The sequence below is a fragment of the Myiozetetes cayanensis genome, unplaced genomic scaffold, assembly GCF_022539395.1.
Source record: "Myiozetetes cayanensis isolate MyiCay16 unplaced genomic scaffold, myiCay2020 scf12, whole genome shotgun sequence".
NCBI classification, from domain to species: domain Eukaryota; kingdom Metazoa; phylum Chordata; class Aves; order Passeriformes; family Tyrannidae; genus Myiozetetes; species Myiozetetes cayanensis.
The window spans coordinates 24,159,837-24,183,269 of record NW_026086826.1 but is presented as its reverse complement, the minus strand read 5'-3'; the positions used below and the strand labels follow the sequence as shown (position 1 = coordinate 24,183,269).

At 46.6% G+C, this 23,433-nt stretch overlaps 1 protein-coding gene across 3 annotated transcripts in view; it reads left to right on the top strand.

The window, feature by feature from the left end:
* The window catches only part of MTA1 (metastasis associated 1), a 75,957-nt gene extending 59,245 nt beyond the window's left edge, over positions 1-16,712 (top strand). The window contains exons 18-21 of one of the 3 annotated variants that reach the window (XM_050306621.1): positions 2,648-2,659; positions 7,616-7,647; positions 10,495-10,646; positions 15,004-16,712. In XM_050306621.1, coding sequence (XP_050162578.1) covers positions 2,648-2,659; positions 7,616-7,647; positions 10,495-10,646; positions 15,004-15,142 — 335 coding nt within the window. In that variant the 3' untranslated portion in view covers positions 15,143-16,712. The remainder of the gene's footprint in view (positions 1-2,647; positions 2,660-7,615; positions 7,648-10,494; positions 10,647-15,003) is intronic. The other 2 variants (XM_050306622.1, XM_050306623.1) reach the window with 2 other exon arrangements.
* Positions 16,713-23,433: the final 6,721 nt, after the last annotated feature.

Sequence of the window (23,433 nt, the reverse complement as noted above, 5' to 3'; positions counted from 1 at the left end):
CCTAATCTCATCTCCTCACTACCTCCAGACTATATAAGGAGGTTGTAGTCCTTTCAAGTGTTTTGTTTTCTTCCTCTTTAAATCATCTTGGAGGCATCATTAGGCATACAGTGCCCTTCCCAGCTCTCCTTCAACATTAGATTAGCATGGACAAATTGCTGCAGGATCCTATTTTTGGAGCATGAAAAGTACAAGGAGTCTCCTAAGCTGTCAAATACAGTAAGATTTAAAAAAATTACCAGTTTATTGCTTTTTCAGTAATGTTCTGGAGCTTGACTCACAATCTTTGCCATGAAACTTCCTCTAGAGAGAGAGAGAGGATGTTTTATGTTCTGGAACCTGTTTACTTGATTCCTTACACCTCTCCAGTGTGGTATCCATGTGGTACTTGTCTATGCAAATTCCTGCTGGGGGAAGGGAGGGAACATTGTTAGATTTTTATTTTTCTCCCCTCTCTTTCATACCATGTTAGCTTTCATGTAATCAGATTTGTTTTTCAGGGTCATCACATGCACTCTGAAATTGGCAGAAAGAGGGAGGACATGAATGAGTAGCTGGAATAAAGGGAAGGCTTTTCCCAGCAACAAACTTGCATTGATAACATGGTAGTGGATCGAATGCTGAAAATTGGAGAGGGTTTATAGAAGAGCCATGAAAACGGTGAAGGGACTGGAAAACACACTGTATAATGGAAAATGCTTTTATCAAAGTGGAAGTTGTAGATGTTTGTCTCTGCTGACAGGAACAGCAGAGGTATAATAATAGAGGGCTTTTTGTCTAGCTGGGAATGGAATAATGAGCTGCAGTAGCCAGAAGGTACAGTAGAAAAATTTTGGCTGGAAACAAGCTGCAGATTTTTGAGCAAGGTTAATTAACTGTTGGAATACCTTGCTTCTGCTGCTGGGGATTTCTAAACCCAAATGGAATGTCTGTCCAATTTAACATATTCTGGTTCATTGTCTCTCACCTCCTATTTGGGAAATGTGAATGAACTCATAGAAATTGAAGCATTCATCAGCCTAGCGTGGCTTTAGTTCAGTTATCAAGAGATGAGTACAACAGTGGCAAAACTGTTCTTGAGCAAAACCAGCTATTGAAGTGGGAAAGTAAGGAAGTTCTCTAATATCAGCTGTGTGGGGGACCATAATTGTCTCAAAGTTTTTTTTTCCAGCTGACTTAGACCTTGCAGAAAATGCATGAAAATTCTACCTTTATCAGCAATGGCCCCAGTTGTCCTTCCAAAGCTGAGGAGGGTATATTGGTCCTTTAATGAAAAGTGCAATGCAGGGGTATGGGGGAAAAGTCCTGGCCTTAGCTGTTGATATCCAAACCACAGTAATGCTGACTCATGACAAGAGAGAAAATGTTTAGTGTTTTTTAATGAAATGACTGTTTCTTGCCAGCAGCAGCACAGCTGGGAAGAATGGCAGGTTGCTTGAAATGCTCGTGCCTGTGCAACTCCCTTGCTTTAGATTATTTGCCAGAAGTACTGATTGCTTTTGAGAGTTTTACTTAGGATTTTGTATTCAGATGTTAAGTGAAATTTTTTTCACTTGCCTTAAGTTTAGCCATGATACTGTGCTTAGTTTCTTTTGATGTTACAGATAAAGATCTAAAAATGAAATCAGCAGATGGGCATTATGCTCTATGGATCAGCTACTGAAAACCATTTCATTTAGGAGCAGTGGCATGGAGTAAGATGCAGATGTTGGTTGAGTGAGAGGCGAGTGCATATCCCAAGGCAGTGGTAGAGAGCAGGTGTAATTAATGTGAGAGGAAATGAATGTATAGCAGTTCAAGGGCAGAATTGCAAATTCCCTGATAGTACAAAGCCTGAATTTGTAATTGAGTGGAATCTACCTGTGTGACACATATCATTCATATATATATTATATGTATACACACATACACACAGACATATATATATGATGTATAATGCTCCTCATTCTAAGAACAGTGAATAATCCAGTGCTTTTTAGTTTACATAGCTTGGATCAGCAAATCCTAAAGCCGTGAGGTGTGCGTGGTTTTGTTGCCTCTCTTTAGCCCCTTAGTGTGTTACAGCCAGGCAGGATATACCATGATGCTCTTTTTGGAATGCGAGTGGATGGTATTGACTCAACCCTGAGGCAGATGGCAGCTCTCTGTTCTCAGCATACTTGTCCAAGGGTGGCTGCTGACTTACTGGAGTTGGCTGTCACTATCCAGAAAGTATTAGCAGGGTCCTTGAAGTACTTGTAGCAGGAGGTACAGCTTTGCATGAACAGACACATCTGTGAGGTACGGTGGTTACAGTAAATTAGTGTGACCTGCTAGACCAAGCATTGTAGGAAGTGCTGTCCAAATCCAGTGATGCTAATGTGCAGGGGTTAGTGGAAAGAGGTGGGTAACAGACCAATAACTTACTCATCCAAAATTCAAGCTGTTCTTTGCAAAATCTCCCATTTGGAGTTACTGTGTGTTTAATGTTGTCTTGGGTTTATCTGTCCAACAGAGAACTGTGATCACTTCTGTGTTTCATTACAACCAAACCAGTCTGTATATCTCTACTTGTTGCATGGGGCTGGGCTGTATTCTGAACTACGTCAATCTTTCCCTTTTTTAACCTTAAATCTTTTTTTTCCTTTTCCTTTGCCAATCTTGGTAGGAACTTACTTAGGTAAGTAAATTGCAAATTTAACATTGTTTTTATGTACAACAGAATTTGAAGAAAACGTTAGTCTAGGTGGTGTTTGGTACAATTTATGTTCTGTTCTGCTTGTTGCACTTGCATTCCTGAAAGTCTGTAGCCTCTGGTTGTTAGAAGGTGGACACTCAATCTGCTCACAGCAATAACACACTCTTGGTAGTTATAAGAAAGGGAAGGGTGCTAAAGTGTTCTTGCAAGCTTGCAAAAAGTGTATGTGTGTATATGCCAACACACTGAGACTACCTCAAGTGAACCAGTAAGCTGGAATTGAAATCTTTGTTCATCAAGCCTCATTCATGCATGAGTTTTTATTTTCTTTTTCTAGCTCACTCACAAATGTGACACTGTTGATGTTTTTGTTACTGCTGGGAGGGATGGAATCCCAGGAGGAGGAGGATTCCTTTTGGAAAAGGAAAATGCATATAAAGAGTGTATGGATTTTTGAAAGGAATGTTATTTTAGTGGAGTAAAGCTGCTGGTTGTGAAAATGTGTGTGAAATTCTCTACATTCATTGTGACTGGAGATGTGCTTATGGATCTTACTGCATATTGCATGTTCTGCATGATACTCCTCGTTGGTAAACAGAAGGTAAAAAACAAAATGCCATCTGACCAACTGCTTGGTGAAGGACCCATATTTTTGTGTGTGGTAGGTATTCTGAAGACTGAAGTTGGTAACTTTGAGTAAATATGAATTTAACAACTCCAAAATGTGTCCAGTGCCTGGAAGCTGGGCTATTCTTCCTCCTTGCTACTTGGGTCAGTTTTGTACAGACTTGTGTCAAACTATGAAATGCACTGTAAATATGCAGCAACAGTGGTTATATTCAGACATGGAAAAGCACTGGAAGATTTCTGCCCAAGCAGAAAATTGTCCATGCTTCAGGGTCTTGCAGCTTGCTGTAGTAACTTCATGGGAACATCCCTGCACTCCAGCCTGCGTTGGGCATGCTGCTGAGGGTTTAGGCTCCTCTGCCTCCCGAAATGGCAGTTGTGTATCGTGTGGTGCTGGCAAAAAAGCAGGCAGAAACTGAGCAGTGGGAGTGATTTTTGTATCCTGACATTGAGATGCTGAGGTCCTCTGTCTAGAGTGGCAGGGGATGGGACTGGATCAGCAAAGAGCATGTTTAGTGTCAGGCTTCCAGTGGGACCAGATGTGCTGGTTTGCTTTCCATTGGGAAATTAGATTCCCCCACTCCACCCCGTGTTGTTGGGTCCCAGCTATCCCCTACTCCTGCAGTGTGCTGTTGGGGTGGTGCACTGGTTGCTGCTGGAAGTTTAGGTATTCTCTCATTCAAAAATTTTTATTTTAAACAAATCTGAAAGCATGAGATTCAAATGAAATGAGGTTGTTAGAAAAGGAACGGGTTGGTTGACTCAGAGGTGGTTTCCCAGTAGTAACAGACTTGTGTTGCTGTTTGTGGTAGTCCTTCCCCAGCTGTGCTTCTTTAGGTGAAAGTGTATTCATCTGCAGCTTTGATACTTCAAGAGGAAAGGATCATTAGGGCATGGTAACCTGCTGGACTGGTTTTCAGCCAAAATCTCCATGATTGTGCTTAATGCTGGAGGAACAGTTCTGAGGTCTTTGGCACTAAGTCGTGGGGAGTGGAAGCATGCTCTGAGGGCATCAGTTAATCTCTGTACAGAGATTAGGTGCTTTATTGCCATTTCAGTAACAATGTAGGATCATGTATGGCAAAGGACATTTATGATTCTCCACAGCTACACCTTCAGTTTGTCTTCATTTTTTCCTCTGGTGCTTTCTCTTTATTTCAGAGACTGGCAGGAGGAATTGGATGTCAGGAGATTTTCTAGGGCCTTGGGTTCTTTTCAATGCTATGGAAAAAACCCTCAAACATTTAATCTGGGGTTTTCAGAGCACATTTAAATTCCTTTGGCTGCAAAAAGGTGGAAGACCTACTTACATTCATTACTATAGACCTTTACACTTTGTGGTTTTAAAGGTTTGGTCAATCCTAAAAGCAGTCTCTTTTGTTGTTTTGTGTATTTCTGTGTCATTTGGAGGAGGTCAGTGTTGTTTCTGATGTGGAGCTGTGTAAATTCAAGCAGTTGGACCTCAGATCATCAGAAGGGATAATCAATGCTTTCTGCCCCGTGCCTTCTCTAGACATTCCACCATAAAATAAAGTTGGACAGTTTTTTTTCTCGGAGAGGAGCTGCCAGAACTGTTGTATTCTGCTGCTGGATTTAAATTCCTATGCTGTCTTATTTTTAACCTGCTTGTGGATGCATGTGTGTGAGACATCTCTCTCTCAAACCTTGATCCGTGGAAATGGAGCAGGCACGTGGGGCAGGTCTGAGTTGGAGATGGTGAGTTCCCTGTCTGTACCCTGCTCACCCAGAGACCGAGGATTGGTTTAGTTCATAGAGGTGTCTGCATCTCACAGACTTCATCTCTCGCACAGAAGCCACCAGAAATTTTTGGGTGAGAATCCCTTGTTTCCAGTACAGATGCATCCTGTTGATTTGCCAGCTGTTCCGCAATGGGTTACAGATGCTGTGCTGTCTCTCTGCATCTCAGTGCATAAAAGTTGCTCATTGAACAGCAGTGCTTTGGCTGCAAATGCTTTTACCGTAATTTTTTTTTTAATTGCCAAGTGAGTAAGATCTCTTTAGTGCCTGTTTTCATTCTTTCAGACTTCAGTTATCAAAGTGTGACTAAAGGGAAAATTCATGGATTAATTCACTAAGATTAACATGCTAATTGATACCTTACTGCTGTGGTAGCAAGAGCATAAATTGTATTGAAACTGTAGCTTTGTTTTGTGTCCTGTTCTACTGAAGCAAAAAGTTGTCATGGGCAGCTTTATGCTAGAAATGGCAGATTGGGAGTGAGGTGTGTCCCTGTTGTTAGCGCTGCTTCTCTGCTGTCTGAGGGCTCTGAGGCTCAGAGCAAGCAACACTTCTGCTTAGCCTTTGCTCAGTTTGCATCTGTCACTTCTCCCCATGGAATATTCTGGGTTAACTGCAGTGCTTGGGAATAGCACTGTTTATTGTCTGTCATAGGCCCAGCAATAGTCATGGCAGCAGCCACGTATCAGCTGCTTCTGTAGCCCAGTCTTTTTTGGCATCAGGGATGGTCTTAGTACAAGAAAAGAGCTGATCTGGACGGTGGTTAAAACAAAATGTGTGGCTTCAATCCAGGGACTAGCATCAGTTGATTTACATCTCCCAGAGCTCCTGTGAATGGAGAAAACATTATCTCTCAGTTATGGAAGGGGGAAATAAAAGACAAGTGCTGGAGCTTAGCTCTTAAGCTGACAGATTCTGGTTGCATCCTGCTGGCTGTGCTGTTTCCCAGCATCCGTGGAGCTCTTTGTCCATCCATCTCAAACGGCTGCTCACAGCTGTGTTTTGGATGCAGTTGCTGCTCCCATGTAAAAAGGAATGATTATCTGGCGCCTGCATTGCCTTTGTCAACATCCAAAGGTTGTTACTGGTCTTTTAACTTGGTGCCTGGTGCATCTGTCCTACAGATTTGATGGAAATCTTTTTGGCAATTACTTCTTCTTCTCTATGGATACTTAAACACAAAAATGTAGCAAAAACTGAAACCATGTGTCTTCACATTTGGGGTAGCTGGCAGCATGCAGCTACACAGAATGGAAAATACACTTGACATAAACTGTTGATTTTAATGTGGTGTCATGATACCCAGTGCTCAGAAAATGTCCCCTGTTCCGCCTTCCTCCCTCCTGATACATTGCTTTGGCCTGTGTTTCCTGTCATACCTGGTACAAATATATACGTTTGGTTTTACAAAGGAGAACCTCAAGGGACCTGCTGGAATACGGACCATGAGCTGTGAAAGTTCATTTTTTGCTGGATTCTTTGAAAAGTTTTGCTCTCTCATCACAGCTTAACTCACTAGCAGTGGGAAGGTTCAAAGGTCAAGCTGGGAAGCTTGCTGTGAATGTGAATGCAGAATTCATAGTGGTGCCTTCTGCAGCCAGTGACAGCATTTGCTGATGCCTGTCCTGTAGTACCTGTTGGATCTGATGTACTGACGTGTTGGTGCTCAGCCGGGAGGGGATGAGAAAGATGGTTTGGTGCACGGATGTTAATGAAATGCTGTTTGCTGAGAGCATGCATGCATCTTGGAAAACCAAATGGTGCCATGCCATGATGCCTTACAGCAACACATCCTTCTCCTGAATCCCCCAGACCTTTGTTTGTCCTGCAGGGTCTCGTGTCTGCAAAGTGCAGTTCAGTGCGTGCACTGTGGCAGCGAGATGGGGTTCTGATAGTGCAGCAAAGCACCTCGTCAGACCAGGCCGTCATGCTCGGTGCTGTAGGGTGCTGTTTGTGTTGCTGGGGAAGGGCTTTGTGTGGTAGCTGGAGTCCCTGGGCTCTGTGACTGATGGAGCTACGCCTGTGGAAGTATTTACTTGTGGTAGGTTCAGCAGATAGGCTCTGTTTGCTAACAGCTTGTAGCTGACGTCTGAGCTGAGGGGTTCCCAGGGGACCCAAGGAGGATAGGAAGGGTTCTGTTTGCTGCTGTCTTGACAGTGAATAATGCCTTCCACTTTCTCCTTCTTGACGTCAGTGAATTCCTCAAAGCAAAACAGAACGTCAGATTTTTCCCAAGACTTGCAGAAAACCTTGGATCTGAAAGAGGAGGTGTGCTTTTAGTGGTAGTTTGAAGAAGGTGAGAGTAAACAGAGAAAAGACTGGACGAATGGAACGTGTTTGTAACTTGGGGCCTCTGCTCTTGAAACTGTGTTGTTAAGGAAGCTCTTTTCTCAGTCGCTTTCCTAGGATGGGAGAAGTTAGTTCAGTAGACAGCTCTAGACTTAGCAAAACAACACAGTTGCAATCATAGCTGCGTGTGTTTTGATTTTGTACTTTTTTCTGTCTTGGAAAAGCAATGGTCTTACCAGCTCTATTCTCTTTCCTGTTTGTTAGGTCTGCCTAACCACGGACAAACCAGACAAATGGTAAGAGAATGTTCATTTAACCAAAACAGGGAAAAGAAGAATTATTAACCCATGCTAGATAGAACACCCCATTAAACCGTAGTGTTCACTTCCACCTTTGCTGTTTGCAGCTGGTCACATTTCTCAAATAACTGGAAAGTTAAAAAAAAAAATTATTTTGGGGCATATGAAATATCCAAGTGGTTAAATACATTTTGAAACTCAAACCTGTCTGTCTGTTTATCTTCAAATGAGATCCTGTTTCGAATGGAACATTTTGTTTCTGCTCGTGCAGAAACTGAGTGGCTGTTTACAGCAAAGTTCTGGGATGTGTTTCTAGGTGGAATGTGTTTCCCTGTAGGAGAAAGGTTTAAATGATGGAAGGGTTTGTTTGGAAAATAGGGATTTTTTTTGTTGCTTTTTTTTTTTTTTAGGAAGTCGGTGTGCAAGTTGTCTGCTGAGAATGCTTGTATTTTATGTTTGTTTGGGGTTTTTTTTTGAGCAAAAATTATTCTTAGCCTTTCATCTATTGTGTTGAGTTTAATGAAGGACAGAAGCAAATAGCCAGTCTCAGTGATGTGTCTCTGGCAAAATGCTCTCTCGTGAAATTCACCCCAGTGTGAAGGGGCCAGTGCAAAGGCTGTGCATCCCTTTGGCCCTTACATGAGGCTTTATGGGGAAACTTCAAGCATATGTCCCCCCACGCCCCCCAAGTGATCTTCTGATGCTGATAAAGTGAGGTTTGCCTCGTTAGCTGAACTGCCACAATGCATTAGTGTCAGCAGAGTCCCTGTGACACAGGTTAGTCAGCAGCAGGTGTTACTGGGGGTCGCTGAACAGCGATCACAGGCATTATTAAATCTGACAATGTTCCGGGACAGTGTGTAGAGTCCTGAGGGGAGGCTACAACTTGAGCATGCCAGGCTGCTTGTAATAACAAAGTATTCCTTTGGTTTGTTCCATGATCCAAAGTGGGAAATCGTATTCCTCCATGAATTCAGCTTAATTTTGTGTCACTGAGGAGACTGGCTACTTGTTTGTGTCTGCTGAATAAACCAGCTCAGAGTAGTGGGACAAATCTGTGATGACCTCATACTTTTTAGGTGTTTTAGAGTGAAACCCCCAGAACTGTCTTGATTTCTGGTTGCCTGATAAAATGTGCTAGTGAATGAAAAATAAAAGGTCTGCATTTCAGGATGTATCATTTGAATAGATTTCACTATACAGGTAGAGAAAATGCAACCAGGAAGCACAGGGGTGCCCTTCCTAGGTATTTCCAAGAAAGTTTTCTGGAGTTGCTCCCCTGTGTATGTTGCACATGGGGAGAAAATATCCTTTGTGACTTTAATGAAAGCATTTTCTTGGAGAAACCTGGTGGAGAGGGGAAAAAGCCATCAGAAAAGCTTTTATTTGAAACCTTTTCCTTAACAAATGCCAAATTTAAAAGCAGTTGTTGAAGGATTTCAGTGGTCTGCTGAGGTGCCGAAGTTGTCTTGTTTCACATGGAGCTGGGCAACTAAGAAATTAAATTGTTATTGCACTCGTATGCAACAGTTTTAAAGAGCTTAGGATTTTAAAAGGTGGTATTTTGTTTGTTCAGCTCAAAAGCCCTGATGTTCTACAGGAAGCAGATCTTGCTAGAGCAGGTGATTAAGGCTGGTCAAAAAAAAAGTCATCTATCATTTTTTATTTTCTCCTCAGATAAAAAATGAAATAGATGCAGGGTTTTGTTGGTTTTTTTTCCTTGGTTGTCAGACTGAAGTCTTCCCTTTGTAAGTCAAGGTGTTAAAATTTGGTTGAGCTTTTGCAATGACCTGATACTTAAGGATTTGAACACCTCACGTCCTCACTGTTTCTTCTGAGGTGGATCTCCCAGTGCAGACATCTCTGACTTACATGCTCAGTTTCCCATTCCATGGGCAGAAGGGGAAGCCTTGGTGCACTGGGGAGATGGTCTGACCTCGAATGAATTAAATTTATACCAGGACATTTTCTGACCAGCTTTAATTTATTCATATCAAGTTTTCTGGGCCTTCATTTTGCATCTTTCCCGACTGCTTAGTGTTACTGATTTTAGTGGGATTTCTCAATGTGCTAATCAGCAGGAAGAGGGGCAGCAGAACTGGACTTCAGTGATCAAGGACAACTGCATTTGAGAAGCTTAACACTTTGCTCCCTTTCGTCTGCACCTCTCTTAATAACAGTTCGTGTTTTTCCAGTTGGGTCAGAGGGGGGTTACTGTCACTCTGGAAAATGATGCCTGTGTTCATTCTCAAAGCAAAAGTATTGTTATGGGAAATCTGTGGTGTTCAGTACTAAAAGGATTTTATTATAAAAGCTGCTAGATTTGTCTTCAACAACGTATTTAATTCTATACTATCCTCATTAAATATTAACCTCTCTAGAAAAAAAAGGATATGGGTAAGTTTAGTACCGCAGAATAACTGTAAATACTGATTTTTGTGTTTGATTTGCTCTGTAGCTAGATTTCCTTCCCTGAAATCAATAGAGTTGCTCTAGATTTATGGTAGTAGCTGAAATCTTAAGACTTATGCTCAATCTTTGAACTTGATGTCATCTTTCAGACAAAAGCAACAGATTATTGGTAATGCCTACCATTTTATTATTTGTCCTGTCGCTGGAGTATTGCTGTCCTATTGCATATTGAAGGTGCCTAACTTGTACTGCTTGTGAACAATTGCTTATGTGTGAATTCTGTGTTCACTTCTGGGCCAGAGGGGAGGTATTTATCATAAACTCTCAACAAGTTATGTGCAAACTTTAATTCTCTTTTCCTTTGAGTGCTTGTCACATGCTGCTGCAGGTTTGCTGCAGTCCATAACTGTACTTCTTTATGTATCACGTTAGGGACCAAGCCGAAACTTGCTGCTCAATGGGAAATCATACCCAACAAAAGTCCGATTAATTCGTGGTGGATCCATGCCTCCAGTGAAAAGGAGGAGGATGAACTGGATTGATGCACCAGACGATGTTTTTTACATGGCCACTGAAGAAACCAGGTAGGAAACGCGGTCTTGCAGAGGATTTAAGGGGAGGCCTTTTGGTTTGTGGGTGCTGCAGCTGATGTTGTGGTCAGACAGGGATCTCGTCAGCAGATCTGTTGCTACAAACTGAAGGCAGAGACCACTGTCAGTGTTGAGGTGAGTAAAGGCTGGGAAATACCTCATCATGCACTTGCATTCCAGAGAGAGCAGATTCTTCTTCTTCCAGAGCAGATGCTGTAAGAGATGGGCACAAAGGGGCGGAAGACTGGGATGGGAAGTTCATCCGGTTCAGACCCATCACTTCCCTTGGAGGTCCCACTGCAGTGGGACAGGATTGGGGCCCCCCGGCTCAAGGTGATGCTGTGGAGCAGAGTCTCCTGTACACAGAGCTCTGCGTGCCCTCTTGCATGTTGAACTCTCTTGTATTACTTCTCAGAACACCTCCTCGTGTGTCTGGGTACTGAAATCTGCAAGTGGCAGAGGGTTTCCATGGGCTGAGTTGACTCATTTCTTTGGTGGTTTATGTTTGCCACCACTAGTGGTGAGATTTAGCCCTGCAGTGTCCTCCTTTGATGGTACTACTTCTACTAGTCCCTCTTGTTGGTCTGCCCACAGGATAAAAATAGTAAAAAAACTCCTTGTGTGAGTTTCACTTTAAACTCTGTTTACAGACTGCTGGCAGAGTGGTAGAAGCTATGTGGCCTGATCCCTAATGCAAATCCTTTGTGTGTATGTTCTCAGTATTGTTATTCCTAGGAAGGGAGGGAGGGAGGGTTGCTCCTGGGTGTGGTGAGAAGGTGGAGACATAGGACTGTGTGGTTTCCTCCCAAGAACTTGGTGTCTCTCTCCTGGGTGACCTTGAAGAAGGTCAGAGCAAAGCTGCAGCCCTGCTTTCCAGCCCTCTCTGAGAGCAGAGGTGCTGTCTGGCTTCTGTCTTGGTTCTGAAGCCTGGAGTTATCAACACTTGCAATATCAGTGCCCCAACAGCAGAGAAGCACTTACCTTTCTCTCCAGCTTCTTGCAGAGATGGACCTGGGAATTACTGGATGTCTGAGCCCTTACGAGGTGACTGAGGAGGGTCAGGAGCTTTGAGTGCTTTGTCTCTTCTGGTGCGACTAATTTGGCACTACTCTGAGCATTGATTTGTTCAGCACAAAGTGAACAGTCAGTCTTGACATCCCCAACCTCCACCTTAGCCTGCAAAGCATGTCAAGTGTCTGTGGGCCTAATAGCAAAGATAGGCTTCAGAGACAAGCTGAGGCTGGTAACACTGGAGCTTCCAACCACTGATCTATTGGATCATCAGATTTCAGGGCAGGAAACACCCTGTAAGAACTCAGAAGAAACATGAAATAAATTTCCCTGTCAGACTTGATCCTATGGACACCTCTAGTGCAACTGTGCATTTCACACCAACTCATATCTTGACCATGTCTTTCCTTTCTTTCTGTACCTGCAAGATGCTGTGGGGTTCTGTATTTGACTGAAAATTAAGTGAGAGCAGTATTTCATTTTCAGGGGAAGTAGTTTCCTTATTCCTGTTGTCATCTTGCTTTGATAAAGAGGTACGGGAACCCTGTTTCAGACCTGCAGCTCTGGCAAATTCACGTGCCATTGTAGATGCAGGGTGTATGGCCTTTGATTCACTCCATAGATGCTCAAGGCTTATTTCATAATCCTACATCTACAAAACACTTCTTGACATCTTCATCATCCAACCCACATGAAATACTGCAGGTGTGTGGTAGCAATGTGTCAGTACAAGGTCCTGCCCTTTGACCTGTACAGAACAATGAGAATGTTCATCAAGTGTGGTGTTGGTCATGACAACAATTTACTGTAAAGACTCAGAATCATTTGCTCATACAGAACCACTGACTGACCCAGGGAAGTTGAATCCCACAGCAACCAGCACATCTCTAATCAAAATCGTAGTTCAGTGATAAACATCAGCTCAGTAAGATCTTATCTCTTCTATTTAAAAATAGAGAAAGAAAGAAAAGAAAAAGAAAAAAGAAAGTCTTTTGTCTGACAGCCTTGCTGCTTAGCTGACTGGTGAGTGGTGAAAGGAGATTTTTGGCAGCCTGTTAAAGAGCAGGGAAGCCTGAGCACTGTAGCATTGTCAGCGGCACGGGTTTTCTGTCGGGCATTTCACCTCTAACTTTTCCCTGAACCATCTGCTGCATTCCAGTGTCAAGAATGTAAGACTTGTTTGTGAGCTCTGAAACAATTTGAGCTTTGTGTTGGCTCCGTAGCAATCAATCTAGCTGCACTATCTGCATATCATCCTCCAGCTGAGGGTCAGGCTGTGTTCTCAGTCACAGAAAGTAGGTTTTCCTGAAGTTTTACACGCTTCCCTCCTCCCCTTTTTGTGTAGCACTGTTGAGAACAGTGCTGGAAAACTGGATGGCTCTGAGGGAGTAGTTTGAAAAGCTGGTCGAATGAAAGGAGTAAGTTTCTACATTCAGGGCTCACAGTAAGGAACTTGGCATTTATAACTTATGCAGGCGGAGGCAGCGAGTGACCTGATCAGAATCTAGAACTGCTGCAAGACGCGTTTCAGATGGTGGCGTGGCTAAGGAAGCACGGGGGGTGCTGCAAGGAGCTCCGCTGGCTGAAAGCAGATCAAATGCAGCCAAAAAAGTCTTGGAAAAGTCATTACATCAAGGGTTTGGGGTTTTTTCCTCCCCCACCATCATTTTGCCACCTTGTTCTCTCCTCTTCCCGTGGCCTTTCAACTTCAGAGAAGAGAGAAAGAGGGACACTGGGCAAACAAAAGACATGTCTGTGCGTGTGGAAGTGCCGTGCAGCAACTTGTCTTGTTCAGTGGGCAAAAAAAGCAAGTGACGAGATGACCAAATCTGACAAGAGCTGAGTCAAAATTTTCAGCTGAATTTGATGATTTGTCAGTTGTCCTAGTGCTAAGGGTAAGTTTTAGAGGAGAGGAGGATCATTTTCTTCAGCAACCATCATATCTCAAAGACAGAAATCATAACACTGATAGGCATCAGCTCAGTAAGAATGTAACTTTTCCATCAACGAATAAACCAAACCAACCAACCAAAAAAACCTCAACAACCAACAGAAGGGGTTTTTGGTCCCAGCAGTGTTCACTAACCAAAACTGGGGGATAGATGGCTGAGATGTGGACTGTAAAGTCTTTCCTCTCGGGTCTCATGGTAAGCCAAAAACTCGTTCCATCGGGAGCCTGCAAGGGAAGGCAGTGCTGCCTTATCAGACCCTCCTTGTTGCCCCAGTTCCTCAGCTCAAGGCTGTGCATAGTGGGTACTGGTGCACTACTCTTGTGAATATTTATTACTTTCCTCTCTAATCTCTGTATGCCTTTGACCACTGCAACATCCTCTGTAAAAGAATTCCTCATTCTCATTACACAGTACATTTTTCATTGTTGCAGGTTTTTGGGTTTGATGGGGTTTTTTTAGGATACTTCCTTTAGGGTCTAAGCCTGGTATTGACAAAAAGAAACAAGCAGTCATTCTGTATTGTCTCTGTCTGACTTAGTTTGGTAATTTTAAAACTTTGGTGTATATCCTCTCTCCCTTTTCTCTCTCTCTTTTGCTTTCTCTCCATATGGAAAACTGCTTCCTGCATCTGATAAGACTTGTTGCCAGTCTTGTAACATATAGGGAAATCCTCAACAAATGCAAGATATTAATATTGCCCATTTTTGGGTTGGGCATACACAGTGTGGAAGAAATAAGAATAGGAGACACCCTTTTTAGTGTTCCCAGCGTGGGGGAAAGGCTCCAGTAGTGGTTCACTGGTTAGGGGCTGTCATGGAGCTCCCCTGCACAGCTCAGCCTTGAGGCATAGCTCCATGTCGTGCTGTGGGTTTCCAGGAGCTGGGTGCTCCTGCTTGGAGCTGGGGAGTGGCAAAGTGCTCTGCATTAGCAGGTGGGAAGTGACCACCATTGCCAGAAGGGGTTTGGTTGTAACTTGGCTTTATAAATTCACACAAAGCTGCCTCCAGCATGTCATGCTGGAGGCAGCTTTGTATGAATTTATGTATTCAAAATAAATCAGTGGTATAGAAACAGACTATCCTGACTATTTCACATGGTACATTCACAGCAGTAGACCCTGGTCCTACAAGGCTGGACCAGAATGTCTTCTGCTCTGCAGGGGAAGGATTCTGAAACAGAGAATTCAATTTCTTCTTTATTGGAGGGGTTTATAAATCAGAAAACCTAAGTTACCCATGGAAGACATTGCAAAAAGAGCCAGAGTCAGCCCACCCCATTAGTGAGCAGCCCCTGCGTGTGTAGGCCTGGTTTCCCTTGGAGAAAGAGAGAAACCTACGCTGCCTTAGCATCCAGTCTCTGTAATCCCTTCCTTTCTTTGCTGTCTGCAGGAAAATCCGCAAGCTGCTTTCCTCCTCCGAAGCCAAGCGAGCCGCCAGACGCCCTTACAAGCCTATTATCCTCCGGCCCATCCAGACAGTGCAGCTCCGCCAGCCCATGAATGATGAACCCATAATCATCGAGGATTAACACACACTGAGCAGCGCTCCGCATGGCGGCGGATCTGCCCGACAGAATCTCTCCTCCAGTATCTACTTGAGTTTCTATGGCTACAGCATTGAACTAACTGTTGAAGAGAGGGAACTTTTGAGGAACTGTTTTGAATCTTTTAAAACCCTTAAAAGGAACTCAGCCCTGCTCTGAGCCTCTGACCACAGACTGCTCTCTCTCTGTCTCTCTCTGTCTCTCTCTCTCACGGTCTTTCCTTCTCTCTCTTTTTTTTCTGTTTCTTTTTTTTTTTTTTTTTTTTTAATTTTTGGTAGCTTCTTTTCCCTTTTGCTTCTACCCCTTTTGTAGACAGGGGGAGGGAAAGTAAGTTTAACTTATTAAGAGAATGTGGACTAGTACTTTTTAGCTTTGTTTCCTCTTCTGATGTACGAAGACCTAGAACCCTTCATTTTGTGACTGAGCTCTCATTGCAAAGCCATTTTTACGAGGCTGTGTTGTAAGATTTTTCTTTTCCTTTTTTTTTCTTTTTTTTTTAATTTTGTGGACGGTGCCATTTTTTTATTTCATTTATATTATTTCTTTTGTAGATAAATTTTCAACCTTTGACTGCTATTTGAAAATAGGAGCTGAAAGCCAGCCCCAGGTTCAGCCAGTTTTCTTTGGTCCTGTCCCTTCTGTTTTTTGGATCATTTTGCACAGCCAGTTGTGCTCATGCACAAGATAGAACCAACTCAGGCTGAGAAAGGAGTGAGCTAAGAACTGAAGAACCTTGCAGAACATTACACTAACGTTGTGTGCAGTGGAGGCCAGGCTACCAGAATTAGGTGTCCTTACTGTAGTTGCTCCCTGGGAGATGTGGCCCGTGGCATTTCTCCCAGTAACCAGCAGTTTGTGTGCTGCCTTCTCTATGACACCTGGAATCCTACGTGCTGTTAGGCCACCAAGAGCCAGCAGTAGGCCCAGCAAGTGTAATGAATTGCTTTGCTCTGGCTCCAAGAGTCAAGTACACCAATGCCCAGGGACATTTTGCCTAGAACTCTGAACCTGTTTGTGCATCAGTGCTTTTGGACACGTTTCCCAGGATGAGACCTGGTTTCTCTTTAATTGCATTACTGTATGTTTCCCGTTTTGAAGGACTTTAAATTACAGATGGGTTTTCATTTGAACACATTGTGTCTGAAATTAAGTGGTTTTTTTCCCCCTTGACATTTCTTGTGTTTGAGGTTTCTTGCATCTCTTGAACTTCTTACGTATTTGCAAGTCTGTATCATTTCTTTTTCATATGTCTTCTCATGGCAGTGCATTTGCTGAATGCCCTGCTTGGTTTTGAAAGGATGTAAACTATCATTTGCAACTTGTGCTGATCTGTACATGTACCTGCCTCAAGCAGACACAGCATGTAATAACCCCCAAGTCATTCCATATGTGTCAGCGGTGAGATGAGCCAAAGTTGTATTTGGGTTATCACAGTCCAACCGTGATTCTGTGCAACTCTGCTAACCTGCCAGGTTAGACGGAAAGGAATCCCCACAAAATGAAAACAATTCAGTTAACTTTACTTAATAAACCTGGAAAGTGAGCTTTTGTGAAACATCTGCTTTTTGTCTCTTGTGAAATAGCCAACGCAGCTCGGGCGCCGTGTGCCTGGTGCTCGCACCTCTGCACCTTCCTTCCCATCCTGGAGCTGTGTTCTGCTCTCCAGCGTTTGTGCATCCCTGTGCCACTGGTGCTGGTGTGTTGTACAGGGCAAGAGTCACTCACAGTCTGATTCCCCTCATGTGCAGTTTAAACATTTCCAGCGGTTCAGGCTCCCTCCTCAGCATCTCCCTCCCTCCTCCTCTGAGACGTGGCAGCAGATGCAGCGCCGGGGCTCTGAATGAGCCTTTTGTCCGCAGAGGCTCATGTGTCCTACTGCTCAGGGCATGACTGGCATGTGGCAGAGGGAGATCCCTGGGGGCAGCAACCCAACCCAGGGGCAGTTCTGTCATTCTGCGTTGCTACGGCCGGTCCTTGCTGGGACGAGCGGCGCAGGCTCCATGTTTGGTCTCGTTTGCTGCTCAGCAGTGGTAGGATTTACTCCGTGGCTGTGAGTAGCTGTGCAACTTGGCAGATGTAAGTGTATCCTATATTACTGGTCATGTTTCCCGTCCATAACTTAGAAGTGGAATGGGACAACCATTCCTGAAGGATGTGCTAATCAGAAAGGGCGCAAGCTTACTCGACCAAAAGCCTCCAGGGCAAGGCACCAGTGACATTTGGCAGTTTTACTTTGTCTCCATCAATCTTTAGGATCGACCTATTGTACGTGAGAAACGTTGCCGGGCGCAGGAAGGTTTTGTAATGCTTTTCTCTGTGAGGGAAAGCTCTCATAGGGATTTCTTCCTGTATAAACATGAAATATGAATGCATCACTTTTAAATACTCCATGCCCAAGTTGGCTTCAGCCCCTCTGTGGTGGGATTTTGAGCCGATGCCTCCACGGCAGCAGAGGCCTGTGCTCTGCCTGGGGCTGGGGGAGCTCTGACACCCCGGTGTGCCGGAGTCTCTGCACTGTGATTCCCAGTGGATGAAGTATTGATGAGCCTGGCTGCACCGAGGGCTCGGGAACCACTTGGGGGTGCCAGCCATGCAGTTTCCAACAACTTAAAAGCTTTCTTGGAGCAGCTCCAGAGGTTGCTCTGGGAACCAGTCCAAGCAAGGAGAGAGCATGTCCTGTGCTGCCCTGACTTTGAAGGATCCCTGTGTGTCCTTCAATAGGGATGCTGGTTTTTGGCATGCGGTAGCAGACTCCACTGCCATGTTGTTTCACTGGCTTACGTTTGTACCAGCTTGGGAGGAGGGGTTGGAAGATACCTTTAGCAACGGAAGGAGAATGCTGGCTCTTGGGAAGTGCAGTGAGTGGTCCTGCCGCTGACCTATCCAAGCCTGAGGCGTCACTCTCTTAAGCCGACTGCTGTCACTAAGTCTCTCCTGTACCAGCCTCTCCTGTGTTCACATTCATGTGCTGTTGCTGCAGGAATTGTCTTTAGTTATTCACCCTCCTGCTCTAGAGCCATGTAAAAATAAAACAACGCTCATACAGCTGGGGTACTGTCCCATTTTCTGTGTCCCTTCTGCCTCCTCAAGAGCCCCTGAGGTTGTCGGGGACACAGGATTCTGCTGGGAGCTGCAGCGAGGGCCGGGCAGGCACTTGGGTGCTTTAGCTCCATCTGCAGAGCCTGTAGTTTGGAAATGCTGGCCTGGAGCAGGTCAGGTCTACCACACGTGTCTCCAGGATGGAGTAAGTTTTGCAACATGCATTTGGGTATTTTCCTTTAGCCGTGTGTCGCCGGCATCCCCATGTTTCGCTTGTGTTTCTTGCTAGCAGAGGTGGGAGCAGGCACATCACAGGCTCAGCTCCAAACTCTTGGAGAAGGCTGTGCTTCCTGCTCACGTGGATGGAGCATGCTGACCTCCAGACTCAGTACCGTGCTTGCAATTTACAGGCTTAAAAGAAGCAGGAAGCTGGTCAGGAAAGTATTTAGAAAACAAAACAGAAATCCAAACATTCCTAGAATATTTTATACCAAACTGCTTTTGTTACAGGTTTTGATTTTTTTTTTTAAGTTAACTTTGGTATTTTGGGAGCTCTTTTTTACGTTGCACTTTCCATTTTACCAGCCTGTCAGTAGCAGCTCCCTGTGATCTCTGCTTTTGCTGCTGAAACATGAAGGCAGCGCCCTGACTGTAACAGCACTGCTGAAACAGTATAAAAAAAAGGCAAAGCATGACCAAAACTAACAATTCCGAACCTGGCATTCCTACTGTGGGAGGAGGCTGTAACCGGGACACTACTGGAGAGTTGTAAAGCAAAATACACGCTGAAATTGCCTTTGAAATGGAAATTTGGAGCCGGTGCCAGCTCTGATGTGGGCTCTGGCTCTCAGAGAGTGTTACACAAGCCAGACCTTAGGAAGCTGGAAAGGCTCTTTTGGATGGTCGGCTTGCATCATGGTGGAGCTGCCTCCCGCTGCCATGGGAGGAGGGGGCACTTACCTGCTTACAGGGGATGTGGGCCTGAGCACTGGCATGGGGGCTGTGCCAGCCTGGGGGATTTCTGGGAAGGGCACGAATAAAATCTTGCAGATTTTGACTGGCTGGGGGAAGAAGGGGTTTGACACAGTTACAGAAACTGGACACTGCATCTTTTCTGGTTTTCTTAATCCATCAAGAGGGCACAGGCTTAAAAACACCATTAACCCAAATAAGCTTTGGCAGCAGCTTTACAGGAAGAAAGGAGAGATCACTGTGGAAAGGCAAGTCGAGGCATGACAGTCCTCTCTAGCTGGCGAGGGTTTGTTTGGGGTTTTTCCTGTACGTGTACTTTTTAGTCAGTGTTTTTCTAGGTGAGCCTGCAAGAGCCAACAGTGATGGGATCTCATGTGATGTCCATCTTCAGGATATAAACATGTCTTTACTGTTCCCCCTCCCCGAGGGAGGAGGCTGGCATGGCCCATGTCCCCATGTCCCTGCTGCCCTCTCCTCCCTTCCTGGGGGCTGACAGAAGGGTTTTGCCCTGCTCAACCGCCTTTGAAACCTGGTGAAAGACTCGGTCTCTGATGATCACGTTTTATCCATGCAGGGGGGAGGAAATCTGCTGCAAGAAAAGGCACACAGTAAATTCACATGGGCTGTGGGCTGTGGGCTTGTCTCCACCTCCTCCTCAGCCTGGAAGAAAGTCAGGCGAGGTCAGGGTTGAAGCACACTTGATTCCTGCCCTGGGCTTTGCAAGTTCATTCACCACATTCCTGAAGTGAGTATGAATAACATAAATTCAGCATCTTTCTGCAGACAACTTCCTCCCTTCCCGCCTGCAAGGGGACTCTCCACCTGGATCCAGCGCTCCGTGGGATGCTGGCAGCGTCACAGCGAGCAGATTTACAGGTCCTTCCTGCAGGGTTCCAGCCAAGATCGTGCTCGTTCAGAGATTTTCCATCTGAGCAGGAGCGGGTTTGTTCCCCCTGCCTGTGTCTTGGCTGCCCCCGGGCAGGACATGCGAGAGAGGAGCGTGCGGAGCGTGCGGACGAGGAGCCAAGCCAGGGGTGTTTGTGCCCTCCTTTCCCCGCATCCCAGGAAGACTCCCCGTATTGTCTGGTGAGAACTGGGGACAAATGCGTCCTAATGGGCGGGTCTTCCCCCTTGTGATGCTGAAGAAGAAGATGGTGCCATGGAGACATCACAGCACTGGTGAGGGGCTGGATTATGTGTGTTCAGACCCAGCCCTACCCCAGGAGCTCGCTGAGAGCTGTGTCCTGGAGATGGTGTGCACATGGGCCACAGGCAATGGAAGCTGGGCAGCCACTTTCCACGCTTTTCCTTCTGCTGTGCCAGCCCTCGGAGCTGTGTTGCGCCATGGCTGGCCTGACCTCTGGCCACAGCATGTCCAGCAGGGGCCGTGGGACTGGGAGGACTTAATGACAAACTGCCCTGAGCTGAACTTTGCCACCGAAGCCTGGCTCTGAGCACAGCCTGTCCCCCGGGACAGCATTTCCTTCACGTGGAAAAGCTGGGGAAGAGCCACCAGTGCCAGCCACCCCTACACCTGGCCACTCTCTGCACAGCCTGCCCGCTGCAGTCCCCCCACAGCGCCTGGCTCTGCCGGGGGTTTGAGTGCTGGTCTCTCCAGCTGTTTTCCTGCCTTTTTTTGGTTAGAGCACTGCTGCTCTGGCACCATGATCCTGCCTCACAGAGGCGTCATGCCTGCTCTGTGGAGGTTCACGTACTCCACACCAAGTGTCTGCATGCTTGGCGTCTGTGTGCAGCCTGCTGGAATGCTCACGGGCCCTGGGTGGGCTGGCAGCCACAGCCCCTTGGGAAGGGGTCGCAGGGACAATGGGGACATCCATTCCAGGTTGCAAGGACAAGTGGGATATCTGTAAACCTGTTTATTGCAGGCGTGACAGTGCTATCGGCTGTGCCTGATAACGGCAGGACTCGGGTGCCTTTTAAAGGAGAGAAGCGACAAGTGGATGGTTGGAGCTCCAGATAACGGGCGCCGGGGCCAGGCGGTGACGCGCCGAGCCCTGGTCGGTGGCATGTGCTGCCTGACAAGAGCCAGCTCCTGCCAGCCCCTCGGCGTGCTCTTGCTCTGCTCCTCCATCTTCCCATCTCTTGCTAATCCTTCTTAAGCCCCTGTGCTCCCCTTCCCGAGCCGTGTGCTTATCCTACAGATGCCCTTCACCAGCGAGGCTGGGTACCCGGCATGTGTGGGCTGTCCCTGCTCCATCTGCAGCTGCCTCCCCACCCCAGCCAGCCCTGGGTTCCTTGTGTTGGGGGGTAGGTTACCCCTGCTGCAGGCAGGCTGCCCTCCCATGCAGCCCCAGCTTGGGATGTAGGACAGCCAGATCCAGGCTGGCAGGCACTGTGTGTCCAGGAGGGCTGTGGAGAAAAAAAGAAAGAAAAGTTTTGCCTGGTTTTGTGAAAGGCTCCTGTTGCATCCCTGAGCAACCACAGGGAACTGCTCCCAGGCCACGAAGGGAAGCCCAAAAAGTTTTTCCATGAAACTCCTGCCTAACAGCAAAGACCAAGGCAAATTGCAGGTAGAGCTGGGGCAGCCAGTGGGCAGCGTGTCACTTGCACGGGTAGCAGCTGGCTGCTCTGCCACTTGTAACCAACCAGCACCTGGTTGTGGGTGTGTCTGGGGGTGCAGGAGCTTTGGGGGTGACAGAGAGCTGCAGTGTGTCACCCTGGGGTGACCCTGTCATGGGGGACAGAGTGGGCTGGGCATGTGGGTGGTCTGCAGGCCGTGCATGGATCACTGACCTCTGGGCACACCCAGGCAGCAGCAGGGTTTTTTGCCTTAACCTTTTTTATTGGGTATTTTTCTCCCTCAGTCTCTTCTTGCCCTGTCACAAATCCAAGGGATCCTAGGTGCCAGAAAACATGAGAGAAGAGGAATGCTGTCCAGCCCCAACTCCCCATATGAGCAGCTCTGTCTGGGTCCATGAGTTTTCATGGTATGTATTTGGGTGAAGAAGAAAGAGCTGAGGGGCGTCAGTGCAGGGAGTGGGATAGAGGTGAGCCAAAGGAGAAGCAGCCTGAGGGGAGTTATTCCTTATTTATTCCTTACTTTCCCTTAATCTCCATGCAAAGCTCTCTGTTCGACCTGCCCTAGGCAGGGGTCCCAGCTTCGCGCCTTTTGCAGGTTCCCAGCGGAGGCAATCCCTGCTCCAGGGCCAGGGCAAGCCTGGTATGCTCAGCAAAACACTCCCTACATCTTGCAGCCCCCTCTGGGCTTAGGGGCAGTTGCTGCTGCCCAGGGAATGGCTACAGGCACTGGTTTTAGGATGTGGGCTTGCTTCAGTCTCAGTCCCATCTGGAAAGGATGTTGCAAGGATGTGGCTCCTGCTCCACTCTGTGCAGCTTCCCTGAGGGAAGGGGCTGGGTTAGAAGCCCCCACTTTATCAGGGAGGGGGATTCTGGGCTGCCAGATGCTGGGTGGAGGAAAGCCCCCTCACACCCCCGATATGGGTAATTGAGGGCATAGCCAGATCAGCAGAGCTCCACCATGAGTGCCCTGCAGAGCGATGTGTGCTGGGCCAGGGAGCCAGCTGGCCACCGCAGCTCAGGAAATCCTGAGGGTGCCCGGGGCCAACGCCATTGGAGGAAAATGGGTCACCTATGTCCATGGGGGTGAGGGCCAGGGGGATGGTCCCCTCGGCCAGGACACCCCCGGGCACTGCTGCACGCGAGAAACCTCCCATGGCTGCTGAAAGGCAGCTTTGTCACCCGCTGCCAGGGAAACTCCAGCTCGGCCCTTGGGCAGGGATGAGGGCCCACAGATTTCTGATGTAAAATGCATCCTTTGGTGAAAATTACTCCCCAGCCTGTCCCCTGTCGGGGGAGAGGCACAGCGAGGTCAGGGGTGTCCCTCATGTGTCACCACACCATTGCCCACACCCTGCATCCCCCTGGCAGCACGCTGTCCTGTGTCTGGCAGTGGGTGTCCTGTCCCCAGAGAAGCTGAGCTGTCCCTGCTTGCTCAGTCAGTGCCACCTAAGTCACCTGTCCCTGAGACAGCCCTGTCCTCGGTGCAGGAGCATGCCAAGCCTAAATCAGGGCAGATTAAGACATGACCAGCTAAAGCCACTTTGCTCCTGAACGAGCATATCCGCTTGGGATTTAGCGCATTTGCAGACAGGGATTCACACCTTTAGGTGATTTGTCTTAATTCCCCCCAGCTTCTATGCATGAAAAGCCCTTGGCCTGCGAGAGCTGGGCTAGGTGCTCGTTCTGCAGCGTGGCAGAGCCCAGGCTTTCTCCTGTGGCTGCCC